Genomic DNA, 16,619 nt, shown 5'->3' on the forward strand with positions numbered 1-16,619 from the left:
GGGCTTGATTAGAGCTTAATTTGACTTAGATATTAAAGGTATATTCAGTGATTTTACTTAATTCAAATATCACTTATTTTTTCTTTTTTTCTGGATAATCCTCCCTACTATAGAGTGTGCTGACCATATAAGGAGTTCCTCTCTGTCCCCAGTGAGCCCCTGGGGTCAAAAAACCCTAGTTTCAGTTTTGGTGGCGGGTGGCAAAGCCTTCATCCAATCAGGAAAAGAGTGGCCTTTCTCCAATCATGATCGACTGGGGGCGGGCCTTGGTGCACATGCTGTTGGCCTGTTGCACTTCCCCCCACTGTAGAGCGTGCATGTGCACATTTTGTTACCGGGGCGGACTGGGTGGTTTTCCAAATCACCCAAATCACTGAATGCTCCTTTAAAGTAAACGATGATCGCATAGCATCGCGGACAGATGACTGTGTAACACAACATAGCATCGGGGACAGATGACTGTGTAACACAGACATAGCATCGGGGACAGATGACTGTGTAACACAGACATAGCATCGCGGACAGATGACTGTGTAACACAGTGCAGAAAGATGGCGGATGTTGATGTAACCGATGTTACCGGAAATGACGACCCCAGATTCGCTCTATTCAGTCAAAATCGGCATAATGGTGAAGTTACCGCCACCATCAGGACTGGGTGTCTACTGTCTATACTATATGCTTGCCCCGTGAAAATGAGATATAGTGTGTATATCACGGATTTTTCTATTGGCATTAAAATGATGAATTCACAATATGAATAGTGCAAGGTAGAAGGCACAATCCACTGTTCATTTGGGTGGCCATAAGAGGGTTAAATGAACCTCGGGGGACATTGTGTCTTTTTATTTCCCTACATGCCTTTTTGTTCCGTTTGTTCTAGAGAACATTCTGCAGTGCCCTTTTTGATGGTGTGATAAGATGCTCGCACAGACCCTCTATAATCAAATCCCTCCTACACTGTCTCCCTCTCATCTTTACTCCTCTCTCTCTCCTACACTGTCTCCCTCTCATCTTTACTCCTCTCTCTCTCTCCTACACTGTCTCCCGCTCATCTTTACTCCTCTCTCTCTCCTACACTGTCTCCCTCATCTTTACTCCTCTCTCTCCTACACTGTCTCCCTCTCATCTTTACTCCTCTCTCTCCTACACTGTCTCCCTCTCATCTTTACTCCTCTCTCTCCTACACTGTCTCCCTCTCATCTTTACTCCTCTCTCTCTCCTACAATGTCTCCCTCTCATCTTTACTCCTCTCTCTCCTACACTGTCTCCCTCTCATCTTTACTCCTCTCTCTCCTACACTGTCTCCCTCTCATCTTTACTCCTCTCTCTCTCCTACACTGTCTCCCTCTCATCTTTACTCCTCTCTCTCTCCTACACTGTCTCCCTCTCATCTTTACTCCTCTCTCTCTCCTACACTGTCTCCCTCTCATCTTTACTCCTCTCTCTCCTACACTGTCTCCCTCTCATCTTTACTCCTCTCTCCTACACTGTCTCCCTCTCATCTTTACTCCTCTCTCTCTCCTACACTGTCTCCCTCTCATCTTTACTCCTCTCTCTCTCCTACACTGTCTCCCTCTCATCTTTACTCCTCTCTCTCTCCTACACTGTCTCCCTCTCATCTTTACGACTCTCTCTCTCCTACACTGTCTCCCTCTCATCTTTACTCCTCTCTCTCTCCTACACTGTCTCCCTCTCATCTTTACTCCTCTTTCTCCTACACTGTCTCCCTCTCATCTTTACTCCTCTCTCTCCTACACTGTCTCCCTCTCATCTTTACTCCTCTCTCTCTCCTACACTGTCTCCCTCTCATCTTTACTCCTCTCTCTCTCCTACACTGTCTCCCTCTCATCTTTACTCCTCTCTCTCTCTCCTACACTGTCTCCCTCTCATCTTTACTCCTCTCTCTCCTACACTGTCTCCCTCTCATCTTTACTCCTCTCTCTCTCCTACACTGTCTCCCTCTCATCTTTACTCCTCTCTCTCCTACACTGTCTCCCTCTCATCTTTACTCCTCTCTCTCTCCTACACTGTCTCCCTCTCATCTTTACTCCTCTTTCTCCTACACTGTCTCCCTCTCATCTTTACTCCTCTCTCTCCTACACTGTCTCCCTCTCATCTTTACTCCTCTCTCTCTCCTACACTGTCTCCCTCTCATCTTTACTCCTCTCTCTCTCCTACACTGTCTCCCTCTCATCTTTACTCCTCTCTCTCCTACACTGTCTCCCTCTCATCTTTACTCCTCTCTCTCCTACACTGTCTCCCTCTCATCTTTACTCCTCTCTCTCTCCTACACTGTCTCCCTCTCATCTTTACTCCTCTCTCTCTCCTACACTGTCTCCCTCTCATCTTTACTCCTCTCTCTCTCCTACACTGTCTCCCTCTCATCTTTACTCCTCTCTCTCTCCTACACTGTCTCCCTCTCATCTTTACTCCTCTCTCTCTCCTACACTGTCTCCCTCTCATCTTTACTCCTCTCTCTCTCCTACACTGTCTCCCTCTCATCTTTACGACTCTCTCTCTCCTACACTGTCTCCCTCTCATCTTTACTCCTCTCTCTCTCCTACACTGTCTCCCTCTCATCTTTACTCCTCTTTCTCCTACACTGTCTCCCTCTCATCTTTACTCCTCTCTCTCCTACACTGTCTCCCTCTCATCTTTACTCCTCTCTCTCTCCTACACTGTCTCCCTCTCATCTTTACTCCTCTCTCTCTCCTACACTGTCTCCCTCTCATCTTTACGACTCTCTCTCTCCTACACTGTCTCCCTCTCATCTTTACTCCTCTCTCTCCTACACTGTCTCCCTCTCATCTTTACTCCTCTCTCTCCTACACTGTCTCCCTCTCATCTTTACTCCTCTCTCTCTCCTACACTGTCTCCCTCTCATCTTTACTCCTCTCTCTCTCCTACACTGTCTCCCTCTCATCTTTACTCCTCTCTCTCCTACACTGTCTCCCTCTCATCTTTACTCCTCTCTCTCTCCTACACTGTCTCCCTCTCATCTTTACTCCTCTCTCTCTCCTACACTGTCTCCCTCTCATCTTTACTCCTCTCTCTCTCCTACACTGTCTCCCTCTCATCTTTACTCCTCTTTCTCCTACACTGTCTCCCTCTCATCTTTACTCCTCTCTCTCCTACACTGTCTCCCTCTCATCTTTACTCCTCTCTCTCCTACACTGTCTCCCTCTCATCTTTACTCCTCTCTCTCTCCTACACTGTCTCCCTCTCATCTTTACTCCTCTCTCTCCTACACTGTCTCCCTCTCATCTTTACTCCTCTCTCTCTCCTACACTGTCTCCCTCTCATCTTTACTCCTCTCTCTCTCCTACACTGTCTCCCTCTCATCTTTACTCCTCTCTCTCTCCTACACTGTCTCCCTCTCATCTTTACTCCTCTCTCTCTCCTACACTGTCTCCCTCTCATCTTTACTCCTCTCTCTCTCCTACACTGTCTCCCTCTCATCTTTACTCCTCTCTCTCTCCTACACTGTCTCCCTCTCATCTTTACTCCTCTCTCTCCTACACTGTCTCCCTCATCTTTACTCCTCTCTCTCTCCTACACTGTCTCCCTCTCATCTTTACTACTCTCTCCTACACTGTCTCCCTCTCATCTTTACTCCTCTCTCTCTCCTACACTGTCTCCCTCTCATCTTTACTACTCTCTCCTACACTGTCTCCCTCTCAGCTTTACTCCTCTCTCTCTCCTACACTGTCTCCCTCATCTTTACTCCTCTCTCTCTCTCCTACACTGTCTCCCTCTCATCTTTACTACTCTCTCCTACACTGTCTCCCTCTCATCTTTACTCCTCTCTCTCTCCTACACTGTCTCCCTCATCTTTACTCCTCTCTCTCTCCTACACTGTCTCCCTCTCATCTTTACTACTCTCTCCTACACTGTCTCCCTCTCATCTTTACTCCTCTCTCTCTCCTACACTGTCTCCCTCATCTTTACTCCTCTCTCTCTCCTACACTGTCTCCCTCTCATCTTTACTACTCTCTCCTACACTGTCTCCCTCTCATCTTTACTACTCTCTCCTACACTGTCTCCCTCTCATCTTTACTACTCTCTCCTACACTGTCTCCCTCTCATCTTTACTCCTCTCTCTCTCCTACACTGTCTCCCTCTCATCTTTACTCCTCTCTCTCTCCTACACTGTCTCCCTCTCATCTTTACTCCTCTCTCTCTCCTACACTGTCTCCCTCTCATCTTTACTACTCTCTCCTACACTGTCTCCCTCTCATCTTTACTCCTCTCTCTCTCCTACACTGTCTCCCTCTCATCTTTACTCCTCTCTCTCCTACACTGTCTCCCTCTCATCTTTACTCCTCTCTCTCCTACACTGTCTCCCTCTCATCTTTACTCCTCTCTCTCTCCTACACTGTCTCCCTCTCATCTTTACTCCTCTCTCTCTCCTACACTGTCTCCCTCTCATCTTTACTCCTCTCTCTCCTACACTGTCTCCCTCTCATCTTTACTCCTCTCTCTCCTACACTGTCTCCCTCTCATCTTTACTCCTCTCTCTCCTACACTGTCTCCCTCTCATCTTTACTCCTCTCTCTCCTACACTGTCTCCCTCTCATCTTTACTCCTCTCTCTCTCCTACACTGTCTCCCTCTCATCTTTACTCCTCTCTCTCCTACACTGTCTCCCTCTCATCTTTACTCCTCTCTCTCTCCTACACTGTCTCCCTCATCTTTACTCCTCTCTCTCTCCTACACTGTCTCCCTCTCATCTTTACTCCTCTCTCTCCTACACTGTCTCCCTCTCATCTTTACTACTCTCTCTCTCCTACACTGTCTCCCTCTCATCTTTACTACTCTCTCTCTCCTACACTGTCTCCCTCTCATCTTTACTCCTCTCTCTCCTACACTGTCTCCCTCTCATCTTTACTCCTCTCTCTCTCCTACACTGTCTCTCCCTCATCTTTACTCCTCTCTCTCTCTCCTACACTGTCTCCCTCTCATCTTTACTCCTCTCTCTCTCCTACACTGTCTCCCTCATCTTTACTCCTCTCTCTCTCCTACACTGTCTCCCTCTCATCTTTACTCCTCTCTCTCTCCTACACTGTCTCCCTCTCATCTTTACTCCTCTCTCTCCTACACTGTCTCCCTCTCATCTTTACTCCTCTCTCTCCTACACTGTCTCCCTCTCATCTTTACTCCTCTCTCTCCTACACTGTCTCCCTCTCATCTTTACTACTCTGTCTCTCCTACACTGTCTCCCTCTCATCTTTACTCCTCTCTCTCTCCTACACTGTCTCCCTCTCATCTTTACTCCTCTCTCTCTCCTACACTGTCTCCATCTCATCTTTACTACTCTCTCTCCTACACTGTCTCCCTCATCTTTACTACTCTCTCTCTCCTACACTGTCTCCCTCTCATCTTTACTCCTCTCTCTCTCTCCTACACTGTCTCCCGCTCATCTTTACTCCTCTCTCTCTCCTACACTGTCTCCCTCTCATCTTTACTCCTCTCTCTCCTACACTGTCTCCCTCTCATCTTTACTCCTCTCTCTCCTACACTGTCTCCCTCTCATCTTTACTCCTCTCTCTCTCCTACACTGTCTCCCTCTCATCTTTACTCCTCTCTCTCTCCTACACTGTCTCCCTCTCATCTTTACTCCTCTCTCTCTCCTACACTGTCTCCCTCTCATCTTTACTCCTCTCTCTCTCCTACACTGTCTCCCTCTCATCTTTACTCCTCTCTCTCCTACACTGTCTCCCTCTCATCTTTACTCCTCTCTCTCTCCTACACTGTCTCCCTCTCATCTTTACTCCTCTCTCTCTCCTACACTGTCTCCCTCTCATCTTTACTCCTCTCTCTCTCTCCTACACTGTCTCCCTCTCATCTTTACTCCTCTCTCTCTCTCCTACACTGTCTCCCTCTCATCTTTACTCCTCTCTCTCTCCTACACTGTCTCCCTCTCATCTTTACTCCTCTCTCTCTCCTACACTGTCTCCCTCTCATCTTTACTCCTCTCTCTCTCCTACACTGTCTCCCTCTCATCTTTACTCCTCTCTCTCTCCTACACTGTCTCCCTCTCATCTTTACTCCTCTCTCTCTCTCCTACACTGTCTCCCTCTCATCTTTACTCCTCTCTCTCCTACACTGTCTCCCTCTCATCTTTACTCCTCTCTCTCCTACACTGTCTCCCTCTCATCTTTACTCCTCTCTCTCTCCTACACTGTCTCCCTCTCATCTTTACTCCTCTCTCTCTCCTACACTGTCTCCCTCTCATCTTTACTCCTCTCTCTCTCTCCTACACTGTCTCCCTCTCATCTTTACTCCTCTCTCTCTCCTACACTGTCTCCCTCTCATCTTTACTCCTCTCTCTCTCCTACACTGTCTCCCTCTCATCTTTACTCCTCTCTCTCTCCTACACTGTCTCCCTCTCATCTTTACTCCTCTCTCTCCTACACTGTCTCCCTCTCATCTTTACTCCTCTCTCTCTCCTACACTGTCTCCCTCTCATCTTTACTCCTCTCTCTCTCCTACACTGTCTCCCTCTCATCTTTACTCCTCTCTCTCTCTCCTACACTGTCTCCCTCTCATCTTTACTCCTCTCTCTCTCTCCTACACTGTCTCCCTCTCATCTTTACTCCTCTCTCTCTCCTACACTGTCTCCCTCTCATCTTTACTCCTCTCTCTCTCTCCTACACTGTCTCCCTCTCATCTTTACTCCTCTCTCTCTCCTACACTGTCTCCCTCTCATCTTTACTCCTCTCTCCTACACTGTCTCCCTCTCATCTTTACTCCTCTCTCTCTCCTACACTGTCTCCCTCTCATCTTTACTCCTCTCTCTCCTACACTGTCTCCCTCTCATCTTTACTCCTCTCTCTCCTACACTGTCTCCCTCTCATCTTTACTCCTCTCTCTCTCCTACACTGTCTCCCTCTCATCTTTACTCCTCTCTCTCCTACACTGTCTCCCTCTCATCTTTACTCCTCTCTCTCCTACACTGTCTCCCTCTCATCTTTACTCCTCTCTCTCTCCTACACTGTCTCCCTCTCATCTTTACTCCTCTCTCTCCTACACTGTCTCCCTCATCTTTACTACTCTCTCTCTCCTACACTGTCTCCCTCTCATCTTTACTCCTCTCTCTCTCCTACACTGTCTCCCTCTCATCTTTACTCCTCTCTCTCCTACACTGTCTCCCTCTCATCTTTACTCCTCTCTCTCCTACACTGTCTCCCTCTCATCTTTACTCCTCTCTCTCCTACACTGTCTCCCTCTCATCTTTACTCCTCTCTCTCTCCTACACTGTCTCCCTCTCATCTTTACTCCTCTCTCTCTCCTACACTGTCTCCCTCTCATCTTTACTCCTCTCTCTCCTACACTGTCTCCCTCTCATCTTTACTCCTCTCTCTCTCCTACACTGTCTCCCTCTCATCTTTACTACTCTGTCTCTCCTACACTGTCTCCCTCATCTTTACTCCTCTCTCTCTCCTACACTGTCTCCCTCTCATCTTTACTCCTCTCTCTCCTACACTGTCTCCCTCTCATCTTTACTCCTCTCTCTCTCCTACACTGTCTCCCTCATCTTTACTACTCTCTCTCCTACACTGTCTCCCTCTCATCTTTACTCCTCTCTCTCCTACACTGTCTCCCTCTCATCTTTACTCCTCTCTCTCCTACACTGTCTCCCTCTCATCTTTACTCCTCTCTCTCCTACACTGTCTCCCTCTCATCTTTACTCCTCTCTCTCCTACACTGTCTCCCTCTCATCTTTACTCCTCTCTCTCCTACACTGTCTCCATCTCATCTTTACTCCTCTCTCTCCTACACTGTCTCCCTCTCATCTTTACTCCTCTCTCTCCTACACTGTCTCCCTCTCATCTTTACTCCTCTCTCTCCTACACTGTCTCCCTCTCATCTCTACTCCTCTGTCTCTCCTACACTGTCTCCCTCTCATCTCTACTCCTCTGTCTCTCCTACACTGTCTCCCTCTCATCTTTACTCCTCTCTCTCCTACACTGTCTCCCTCTCATCTTTACTCTCTCTCTCTCCTACACTGTCTCCCTCTCATCTTTACTCCTCTCTCTCTCCTACACTGTCTCCCTCATCTTTACTCCTCTCTCTCCTACACTGTCTCCCTCTCATCTTTACTACTCTCTCCTACACTGTCTCCCTCTCATCTTTACTCCTCTCTCTCCTACACTGTCTCCCTCTCATCTTTACTCCTCTCTCTCTCCTACACTGTCTCCCTCTCATCTTTACTCCTCTCTCTCTCCTACACTGTCTCCCTCTCATCTTTACTCCTCTGTCTCTCCTACACTGTCTCCCTCTCATCTTTACTCCTCTCTCTCTCCTACACTGTCTCCCTCTCATCTTTACTCCTCTGTCTCTCCTACACTGTCTCCCTCTCATCTTTACTCCTCTGTCTCTCCTACACTGTCTCCCTCTCATCTTTACTACTCTGTCTCTCCTACACTGTCTCCCTCTGAGTCTTTGTATCTCCTACCCTGTCTCCCTTTCAGCCTCCCTACTGTCTGTACTGTCTTTCTCAGCTGTCTACTGTCTGTCCCCTTCGCTGTCTCCCTCTCTCCCTCCCTCTCTATGCTGTCTGTCTCCCTCTGAGCATATTATCTATTGACTGTCTCTCCTACCCTTTCCCCCGGCCGTGGGGGATGACAATTCAAATGCAAATTCATGCAAATTAATCAGTCAAATGCCACAGATGCCCTGCCTGTGGAGAGTTGGGTATTACCTCAGTGGAGTCGTGGTGTGAAATCGAATCTAGTGGCCTTTTCCATCAGAGTTTTGGATGACCCTGTAAAGGCGGCCCAGGAGGTATGAGTGCAAGAGGGGATTGAATCTCTCTCGGGTTCATGGTGGCACCATCAAATTGTTTCAAGCTTTAACCCTTTTAGGCCTTCTAAATCCTGACAGTTTTCTGAAATACCTGTCTCTAAGGACCCCTAATGATCTGTAATTGGCCATCTGAAAATATGTTGTTCCAGGGACCCTCCAGAAGCAAAGATTTGAGTTAAAAACGTTCGTTCTGAAAAAATATATTCCAAATTTGAGGCACATTTTCACGATGAGCTTGTAGATCTGCTATTTTTCAATAGCTAAAGCATAACATAATGCTTAGTTAAAACACCAAAAGGGGTTCCCGCACAAAATGGGTTAAATATCCTTGGATTCTACTACCTCTGTAATGACATTCTCCTGAGAGGAAAATGAAATCTCTTCATGGCAGATATGAATGATTTTTTGGTTGTGTTTGTTGTTTTGTGTGTGTTTAACTACTGGGGCCTCGCTCAACATAATCGTGGGGACAGAGTGAGCTACAGCAATTCTCATCTGTGGTCCCCCTGTCCAGTAAGATGTTAAAAGCAACAATACAATGAACTAAGTTTACGAACTGTGCATCACCTACAGTATAAAACAGGGGTTCTCAACGTTTTTGGCCGGGGACCCCCGGAAATGCTTTGGCAACGTCTCGGGACCCCCGCCCCGCCCCCTCCCGACCCCCAATATAAATTGACTGCTACAATAACCTTAAACCATTTTGGGCGGGAACCCCTTTTGGTGTTTTAAGCATTGTTATAATTTAGCTATTGAAAAATAGCAGATCTACAAGCTCATAGCGCGCCACCGAGTGGCGCGCTACGAGCTTGTAGGTCTGCTATTTTTGAAAAATCGTGAACATTTGTTTTTTAAAAAAAAAAATCTTTTTTTTTTTTTTTTTTTTTTTTAAATAATTTGGGGACCCCCTAAAATAATTTGGCGACCCCCCGAGGGGTCGCGACCCACGGGTTGAGAACCCCTGACCTACAGTATAAAACATGCATGTACAGTAGGTGTGCATTCACCTAATACTCTATGTTGAAATGGTTCAGATCAATGATCTCATGATTAGTTTGTCTTGATTCTTGAGCCATGTTTAAGTGCTGTTTTAACCCATTTTGACCTGAGATCGGATTCTAAAAAATCTCTTCTACATCCTGACAGTTTTCTGAAAAAGCTATGTTTGCAACTCGGTGGTGCGCTATGAGCTTGTAGAGCTGCTATTTTTCAATAGCTAAAGCATAACATAATGCTAACACCAAAAGGGGTTCCCGCACAAAAGGGGTTAAAATGTACATCACGTGGCTTTGGGGATCCACATGGGAACTACCTGCTCCAATGTTGATCTGGGACTTGAACTTCATATTATGTGGCCAGTCTGTGACGTGAGTTAGCCTATCTATGACGGCAGTCGAGTCGACTATGATATTTGACGCGTGATCAGAGCCCCAGTGACTTTCATTATAAGAGTGTGAGTGTGAGTGTGAGTGTGAGTGTGAGTGTGAGTGTGTGTGTGTGTGTGTGTGAGTGATGGGCACTGATTGCTCCAGCAGTTTGCGTGATTAGCCAGACACACAGACCCTCTCTGAGATGCCTTGGTAACCGAGCCGTACTTGCTGCTCTGACTGAAAATGCCGATTGTCCAAAAGAAGCTGTTAACATTTATTGTGCTGAGCAGTTGGAATTGGAATCGTCTTACCACACAGTCCTCTGCTGGCTCTCTTGGCTCAGCCACCGTGCGCTGGGTGGGCGGGGCTCAGCCACCGTGCGCCGGGTGGGCGGGGCTCAGCCACCGTGCGCCGGGTGGGCGGGGCTCAGCCACCGTGCGCCGGGTGGGCGGGGCTCAGCCACCGTGCGCTGGGTGGGCGGGGGGAGACAACCGGCACAGATCAGTGACTAATGGCTTGCTTTGGTTGTTGTTGTTTCAGTGGGCGAGTTCGTCAGCGACGTGCTGCTGGTTCCTGAGAAGTGCAAGTTCTTCCACAAGGAGCGCATGGACATGTGTGTCAGCCACCAGCAGTGGCACGGCGTGGCTAAGGAGGTAAGGAGACAAAAACACACACACACACACACACACACACACACACACACACACACACACACACACACACAGGGGGGGGCGACTGTGGCTCAGGAGGTAGAGCAGGTCGTCCAATGATCCATGGGTCGGCGGTTCGAATCCCGGCTCCTCCTGTCTACATGTCGAAGTGTCCTTGGGCAAGACACTGAACCCCACATTGCTCCCGATGTGCTGGTTGGTACCTTGCATGGCTTCTGCCGCAATCGGTGTGTGAATGGGTGAATGTAATGCACAATCTATGTAAAGCTCCTTGGATAAAGGCGCTATATAAATGCACCATTTACACACACCCTCTCACCATACAATTAGTGCTGATTGGTCCTCCAGTAGGGAGGCTTTATCTTCCTTTCTGCTAGTATCACTCTCTTTCATCTTCTCCCCTCGCTCCGCCTCTCCATCCTCATCCTTCTCCGTCCTGGTACTTTTCTTGCCTCCCTTCCTAATTCTCAAAACGTCTTATTTTCTGTCCCTCTCCCTCCTATTCCTGCCCCTCCTTTCTCTCTCTCCTCATTTCCCTATTGCATTTATTCTGCCTCTCTTTCTCGCTTGCTTCTTCTCTCTACTTTTCCTCATTCTTTCTCCCTCTCTCCATCTTTTCTTGCTCTCTCATCATTGTTTCTTTTTTGCCCTGCCTCCCTTCATCTGGCTTTCTATCTTCAATGCCCCCCCCCCCCCCTCTCTTCAATGCCCCCCCCCCCCTCTCTCTCTGTCTGTCTGAGTCTCCGAGGCCCTCTGATGATCACAGGCTGGATGGTTGTTCCTTCCATCTCCTCCACCGTTAATCAGATTAACGTTGTGACTGTAATGCAGCTTAATCCCAGAGGGCAGCTCTGGAACTTGGGAGTGTGTGTGTGTGTGTGTGTGTGTGTGGGGGGGGCTCTCGGATCACACCAGAGAAAGTAGCTCTATAGTCCAGTCTCCTTATTGGCTCCCAGCCACACCCTGAACTTTACCAGGGAGATTTAGGCACCAGTGAGAACTCCTACTGAGCGGAGGAGGGCCGTGGGTATCCTATCCAGAGTGCTCACATGCAGAGTTTGTTAACACATTGAGAGCCCACGCAAAACTGCCCAAAATCACTTTCACCTAGAAAATCCATTCACATTTTTGAGTGGTGTAAACCACTCCTACAACTGGCTTTTGTGTGCATAAAAAAATGACCATGGTTGCTATGTTCAAAATAATTTCTGACGTAATTAAATCACACCCGGGTGAACTGGATGACCGTAGCAACCGTGGTCATTTTCTCTGCACAAAAAAAGCCAGTTGTGAAATCACATCCAGGTGTGATTTCATTACGTCAGATCAGAGCTGATCAGGCTATATAATACCTTACCTTATATAATACCTCACATCTGACATTACGTCAGACCACAGCTGATCATGCTATATAAAACCTTACACCACTCAGTTCACACGGGTGTGATTTTTTAAATATTTTTTAAATATTTTATAATTCAGCTGACTGTGGAGACACATGCTGGAACTTTTTACTTTGAAATGTTTTATAGTTTGAGTTATTTAATTTAAACACCAAATGCATTCTCAATGGCGAAAACACAAACTTTGGCACCACGTATCAAAAAAAAAAAAAAATGGTTTTGATTTTTTTGATTTTCTTTAATAATACAAAAACAATAATAAAAAAAAAATATATATATATATATATATATTTTTTTTCAAAGACATCCACAGACGTCTTGGGCTATGCACGTGCGGTAATACCAAGGACGTCCACAGACGTCTTGGGCACAAAATGTGTTAACACCCACATGTTACAACGTTCAAACCGATCAACCATTGCTGTATTGCTGTGCTCAAATATCCTGATCTGTTATTAGCACAGATAGCTTCGCTGAAACAAAGTGAACTGGCTTCATGGTTGCATGGTAGTGTTTCAACGTCTGATCGTATATATATACTGGATTGTCAGACACAGCAGAGACGGATCAAAAGAGAAGCTCTCCTCTCCAGAAGTTTAACCGTTTCCAGTTTGAATCCATTCCAAGCATTCGTTTAGCACTAAAAACACTCCTTGGGCTAAAAACGGCCATGGCTGTCATCAAAAATGTGATGAGGTCAGCACATTTGGGCAAGTGGCTATGGCCGAATTTAGCCCAAGGAGTGTTTTTCATGCAAAACTAATGCTTGGACGGGCACACAAAAAAAACAACTAATGCTTGGAATGGGTTCAGAATCATGAAAACCCCCTAGTTTGACACGTCACATGCTACTTCAAGTATAATGAAAATTAGAACATTTTGCCATAGATTAGTTGTTGATGGTACCCCAACTTTCAGCAGCAGTCAAAATTTCCCTTGGGGGGGTTGAATTGAAACCAATGTGGGATATTTTAGTAGACACCCTTACAAACACATTGGTGAAGAAAATTCTTGGTAAGAAATGTATTACCAGATTTAATTAACCTATTCTGGGCGGGAACCCCTTTTGGTGTTAGCATTATGTTATGCTTTAGCTATTGAAAAATAGCAGATCTACAAGCTCATAGCGCGCCACCGAGTGGCGCGCTACGAGCTTGTAGGTCTGCTATTTTTGAAAAATCGAAGAACAACTGACATAGAAACATAGCTTTTTCAGAAAACTGTCAGGATGTAGAAGACATTTTTAGAATCTGATCTCAGGCCTAAATGGATCAATTAGTAAAGGGTTAATGATGTTATTTTTGAGGGCCCTCCTTTATCCAGCTTTTGGTTTGTGTCCACAAACTGTGTCCTACACAAACACATTACATTCCCATTGGCAATGAATGGATAATGACATTGACATTTTTTTTTATCTGATCTCAGGTCAAAATGGGTTAAATGTTTGCGTCGTGTTCTTCTCAACCTATTTCACAAAATATGGCAAACTGCGAAGGCATGGCCATGACATTCCTGCCCTGGTACAGTACATGGCCATGACATTCCTGCCCTGGTACAGTACATGACATTCCTGCCCTGGTACAGTACAGGCATGGCCACCCATGACATTCCTGCCCTGGTACAGTACATGACATTCCTGCCCTGGTACAGTACATGACATTCCTGCCCTGGTACAGTACATGGCCATGACATTCCTGCCCTGGTACAGTACATGACATTCCTGCCCTGGTACAGTACATGGCCATGACATTCCTGTCCTGGTACAGTACATGACATTCCTGCCCTGGTACAGTACATGACATTCCTGCCCTGGTACGGTACATGACATTCCTGCCCTGGTACAGTACATGACATTCCTGCCCTGGTACAGTACAGGCCTGGCCATGACATTCCTGCCCTGGTACAGTACAGGCATGTCCGTGACATTCCTGCCCTGGTACAGTACATGACATTCCTGCCCTGGTACAGTACATGACATTCCTGCCCTGGTACAGTACATGACATTCCTGCCCTGGTACAGTACATGACATTCCTGCCCTGGTACAGTACATGACATTCCTGCCCTGGTACAGTACAGTACATGCTATCTTCATTTTTCACATATTGAAAGAATGAACACAATCCTGTCTGCACAAACCTCAAGGTAGTTTGAGTTATTTTTCCACAGTGCCAAAGTAGCGATTGTTACAACAACAAAAACAATTTATTTTTTCTAATCATCCAGTAAATGGTAAATGGTGCATTTATATAGCGCCTTTATCCAAGGCGCTTTACATAGATTGTGCATCAATTCACCCATTCACACACGCATTCATACACCGATTGCGGCGGAAGCCGCATGCAAGGTACCAACCAACACAGCACATTGGGAGCAATTAGGGGTTCAGTGTCTTGCTTGACACTTCGACACTAACTCTGGGGGAGCCCGGGTTCGAACTGGCGACCTTGCGGTTACCATCCGGAAACTCTACCCCTGAGCCACCACCGCCCCTACCAGTACCAGCCCCAGTACCAACAAGGCTTGGCTATTGTAGCCAAATCATTTGAGACATATTGTATTGTATTGTGTATGTCAGATTCTCTGTCAAGTTATGTGGGGAAAAAAAGTCAAGTTATATGTGAACACAAGGAAGTATTGAATTGTTGAAGTGGTTAGGGATTTTATTTCATTTGATAAACACAATAAAAAGTGATGGTTATTTCACAAGATCGTTTATTCTATTGTACACTGAGTCCTGCATCTGGAGTCACTGTACTGGAGTCACTGTACTGGAGTCACTGTACTGGAGTCACTGTACTGGAGTCACTGTACTGGAGTCACTACTGGAGTCACTGTACTGGAGTCACTGTACTGGAGTCACTGTACTGGAGTCACTGTACTGGAGTCACTACTGGAGTCACTGTACTGGAGTCACTACTGGAGTCACTGTACTGGAGTCACTGTACTGGAGTCACTGTACTGGAGTCACTACTGGAGTCACTGTACTGGAGTCACTACTGGAGTCACTGTACTGGAGTCACTACTGGAGTCACTGTACTGGAGTCACTGTACTGGAGTCACTACTGGAGTCACTGTACTGGAGTCACTGTACTGGAGTCACTACTGGAGTCACTGTACTGGAGTCACTACTGGAGTCACTGTACTGGAGTCACTACTGGAGTCACTGTACTGGAGTCACTGTACTGGAGTCACTACTGGAGTCACTACTGGAGTCACTGTACTGGAGTCACTGTACTGGAGTCACTACTGGAGTCACTGTACTGGAGTCACTACTGGAGTCACTGTACTGGAGTCACTACTGGAGTCACTGTACTGGAGTCACTACTGGAGTCACTGTACTGGAGTCACTGTACTGGAGTCACTACTGGAGTCACTGTACTGGAGTCACTACTGGAGTCACTGTACTGGAGTCACTACTGGAGTCACTGTACTGGAGTCACTACTGGAGTCACTGTACTGGAGTCACTACTGGAGTCACTGTACTGGAGTCACTACTGGAGTCACTACTGGAGTCACTGTACTGGAGTCACTACTGGAGTCTGTACTGGAGTCACTGTACTGGAGTCACTGTACTGGAGTCACTGTACTGGAGTCACTGTACTGGAGTCACTGTACTGGAGTCACTGTACTGGAGTCACTACTGGAGTCACTGTACTGGAGTCACTGTACTGGAGTCACTACTGGAGTCACTGTACTGGAGTCACTGTACTGGAGTCACTGTACTGGAGTCACTACTGGAGTCACTGTACTGGAGTCACTACTGGAGTCACTACTGGAGTCACTACTGGAGTCACTGTACTGGAGTCACTACTGGAGTCACTACTGGAGTCACTACTGGAGTCACTACTGGAGTCACTGTACTGGAGTCACTACTGGAGTCACTACTGGAGTCACTGTACTGGAGTCACTACTGGAGTCACTGTACTGGAGTCACTGTACTGGAGTCACTACTGGAGTCACTGTACTGGAGTCACTACTGGAGTCACTGTACTGGAGTCACTACTGGAGTCACTGTACTGGAGTCACTACTGGAGTCACTGTACTGGAGTCACTACTGGAGTCACTGTACTGGAGTCACTACTGGAGTCACTACTGGAGTCACTGTACTGGAGTCACTACTGGAGTCTGTACTGGAGTCACTGTACTGGAGTCACTGTACTGGAGTCACTGTACTGGAGTCACTGTACTGGAGTCACTGTACTGGAGTCACTGTACTGGAGTCACTGTACTGGAGTCACTACTGGAGTCACTGTACTGGAGTCACTGTACTGGAGTCACTGTACTGGAGTCACTACTGGAGTCACTACTGGAGTCACTGTACTGGAGTCACTGTACTGGAGTCACTGTACTGGAGTCACTGTACT

At 47.0% G+C, this 16,619-nt stretch overlaps 1 protein-coding gene across 3 annotated transcripts in view; it reads left to right on the plus strand.

Moving 5' to 3' along the window:
* The first annotated feature begins 10,724 nt into the window (after positions 1–10,724).
* The window catches only part of aplp2 (amyloid beta (A4) precursor-like protein 2), a 64,281-nt gene continuing 58,386 nt past the window's right edge, over positions 10,725–16,619 (plus strand). For all 3 annotated transcript variants that reach the window (XM_079514388.1, XM_079514389.1, XM_079514390.1), the window contains exon 1: positions 10,725–10,833. In XM_079514388.1, coding sequence (XP_079370514.1) covers positions 10,786–10,833 — 48 coding nt within the window. In that variant the 5' untranslated portion in view covers positions 10,725–10,785. The remainder of the gene's footprint in view (positions 10,834–16,619) is intronic.

This window comes from Electrona antarctica (genome assembly GCF_951216825.1).
Source record: "Electrona antarctica genome assembly, chromosome: 11".
Lineage (NCBI taxonomy): Eukaryota > Metazoa > Chordata > Actinopteri > Myctophiformes > Myctophidae > Electrona > Electrona antarctica.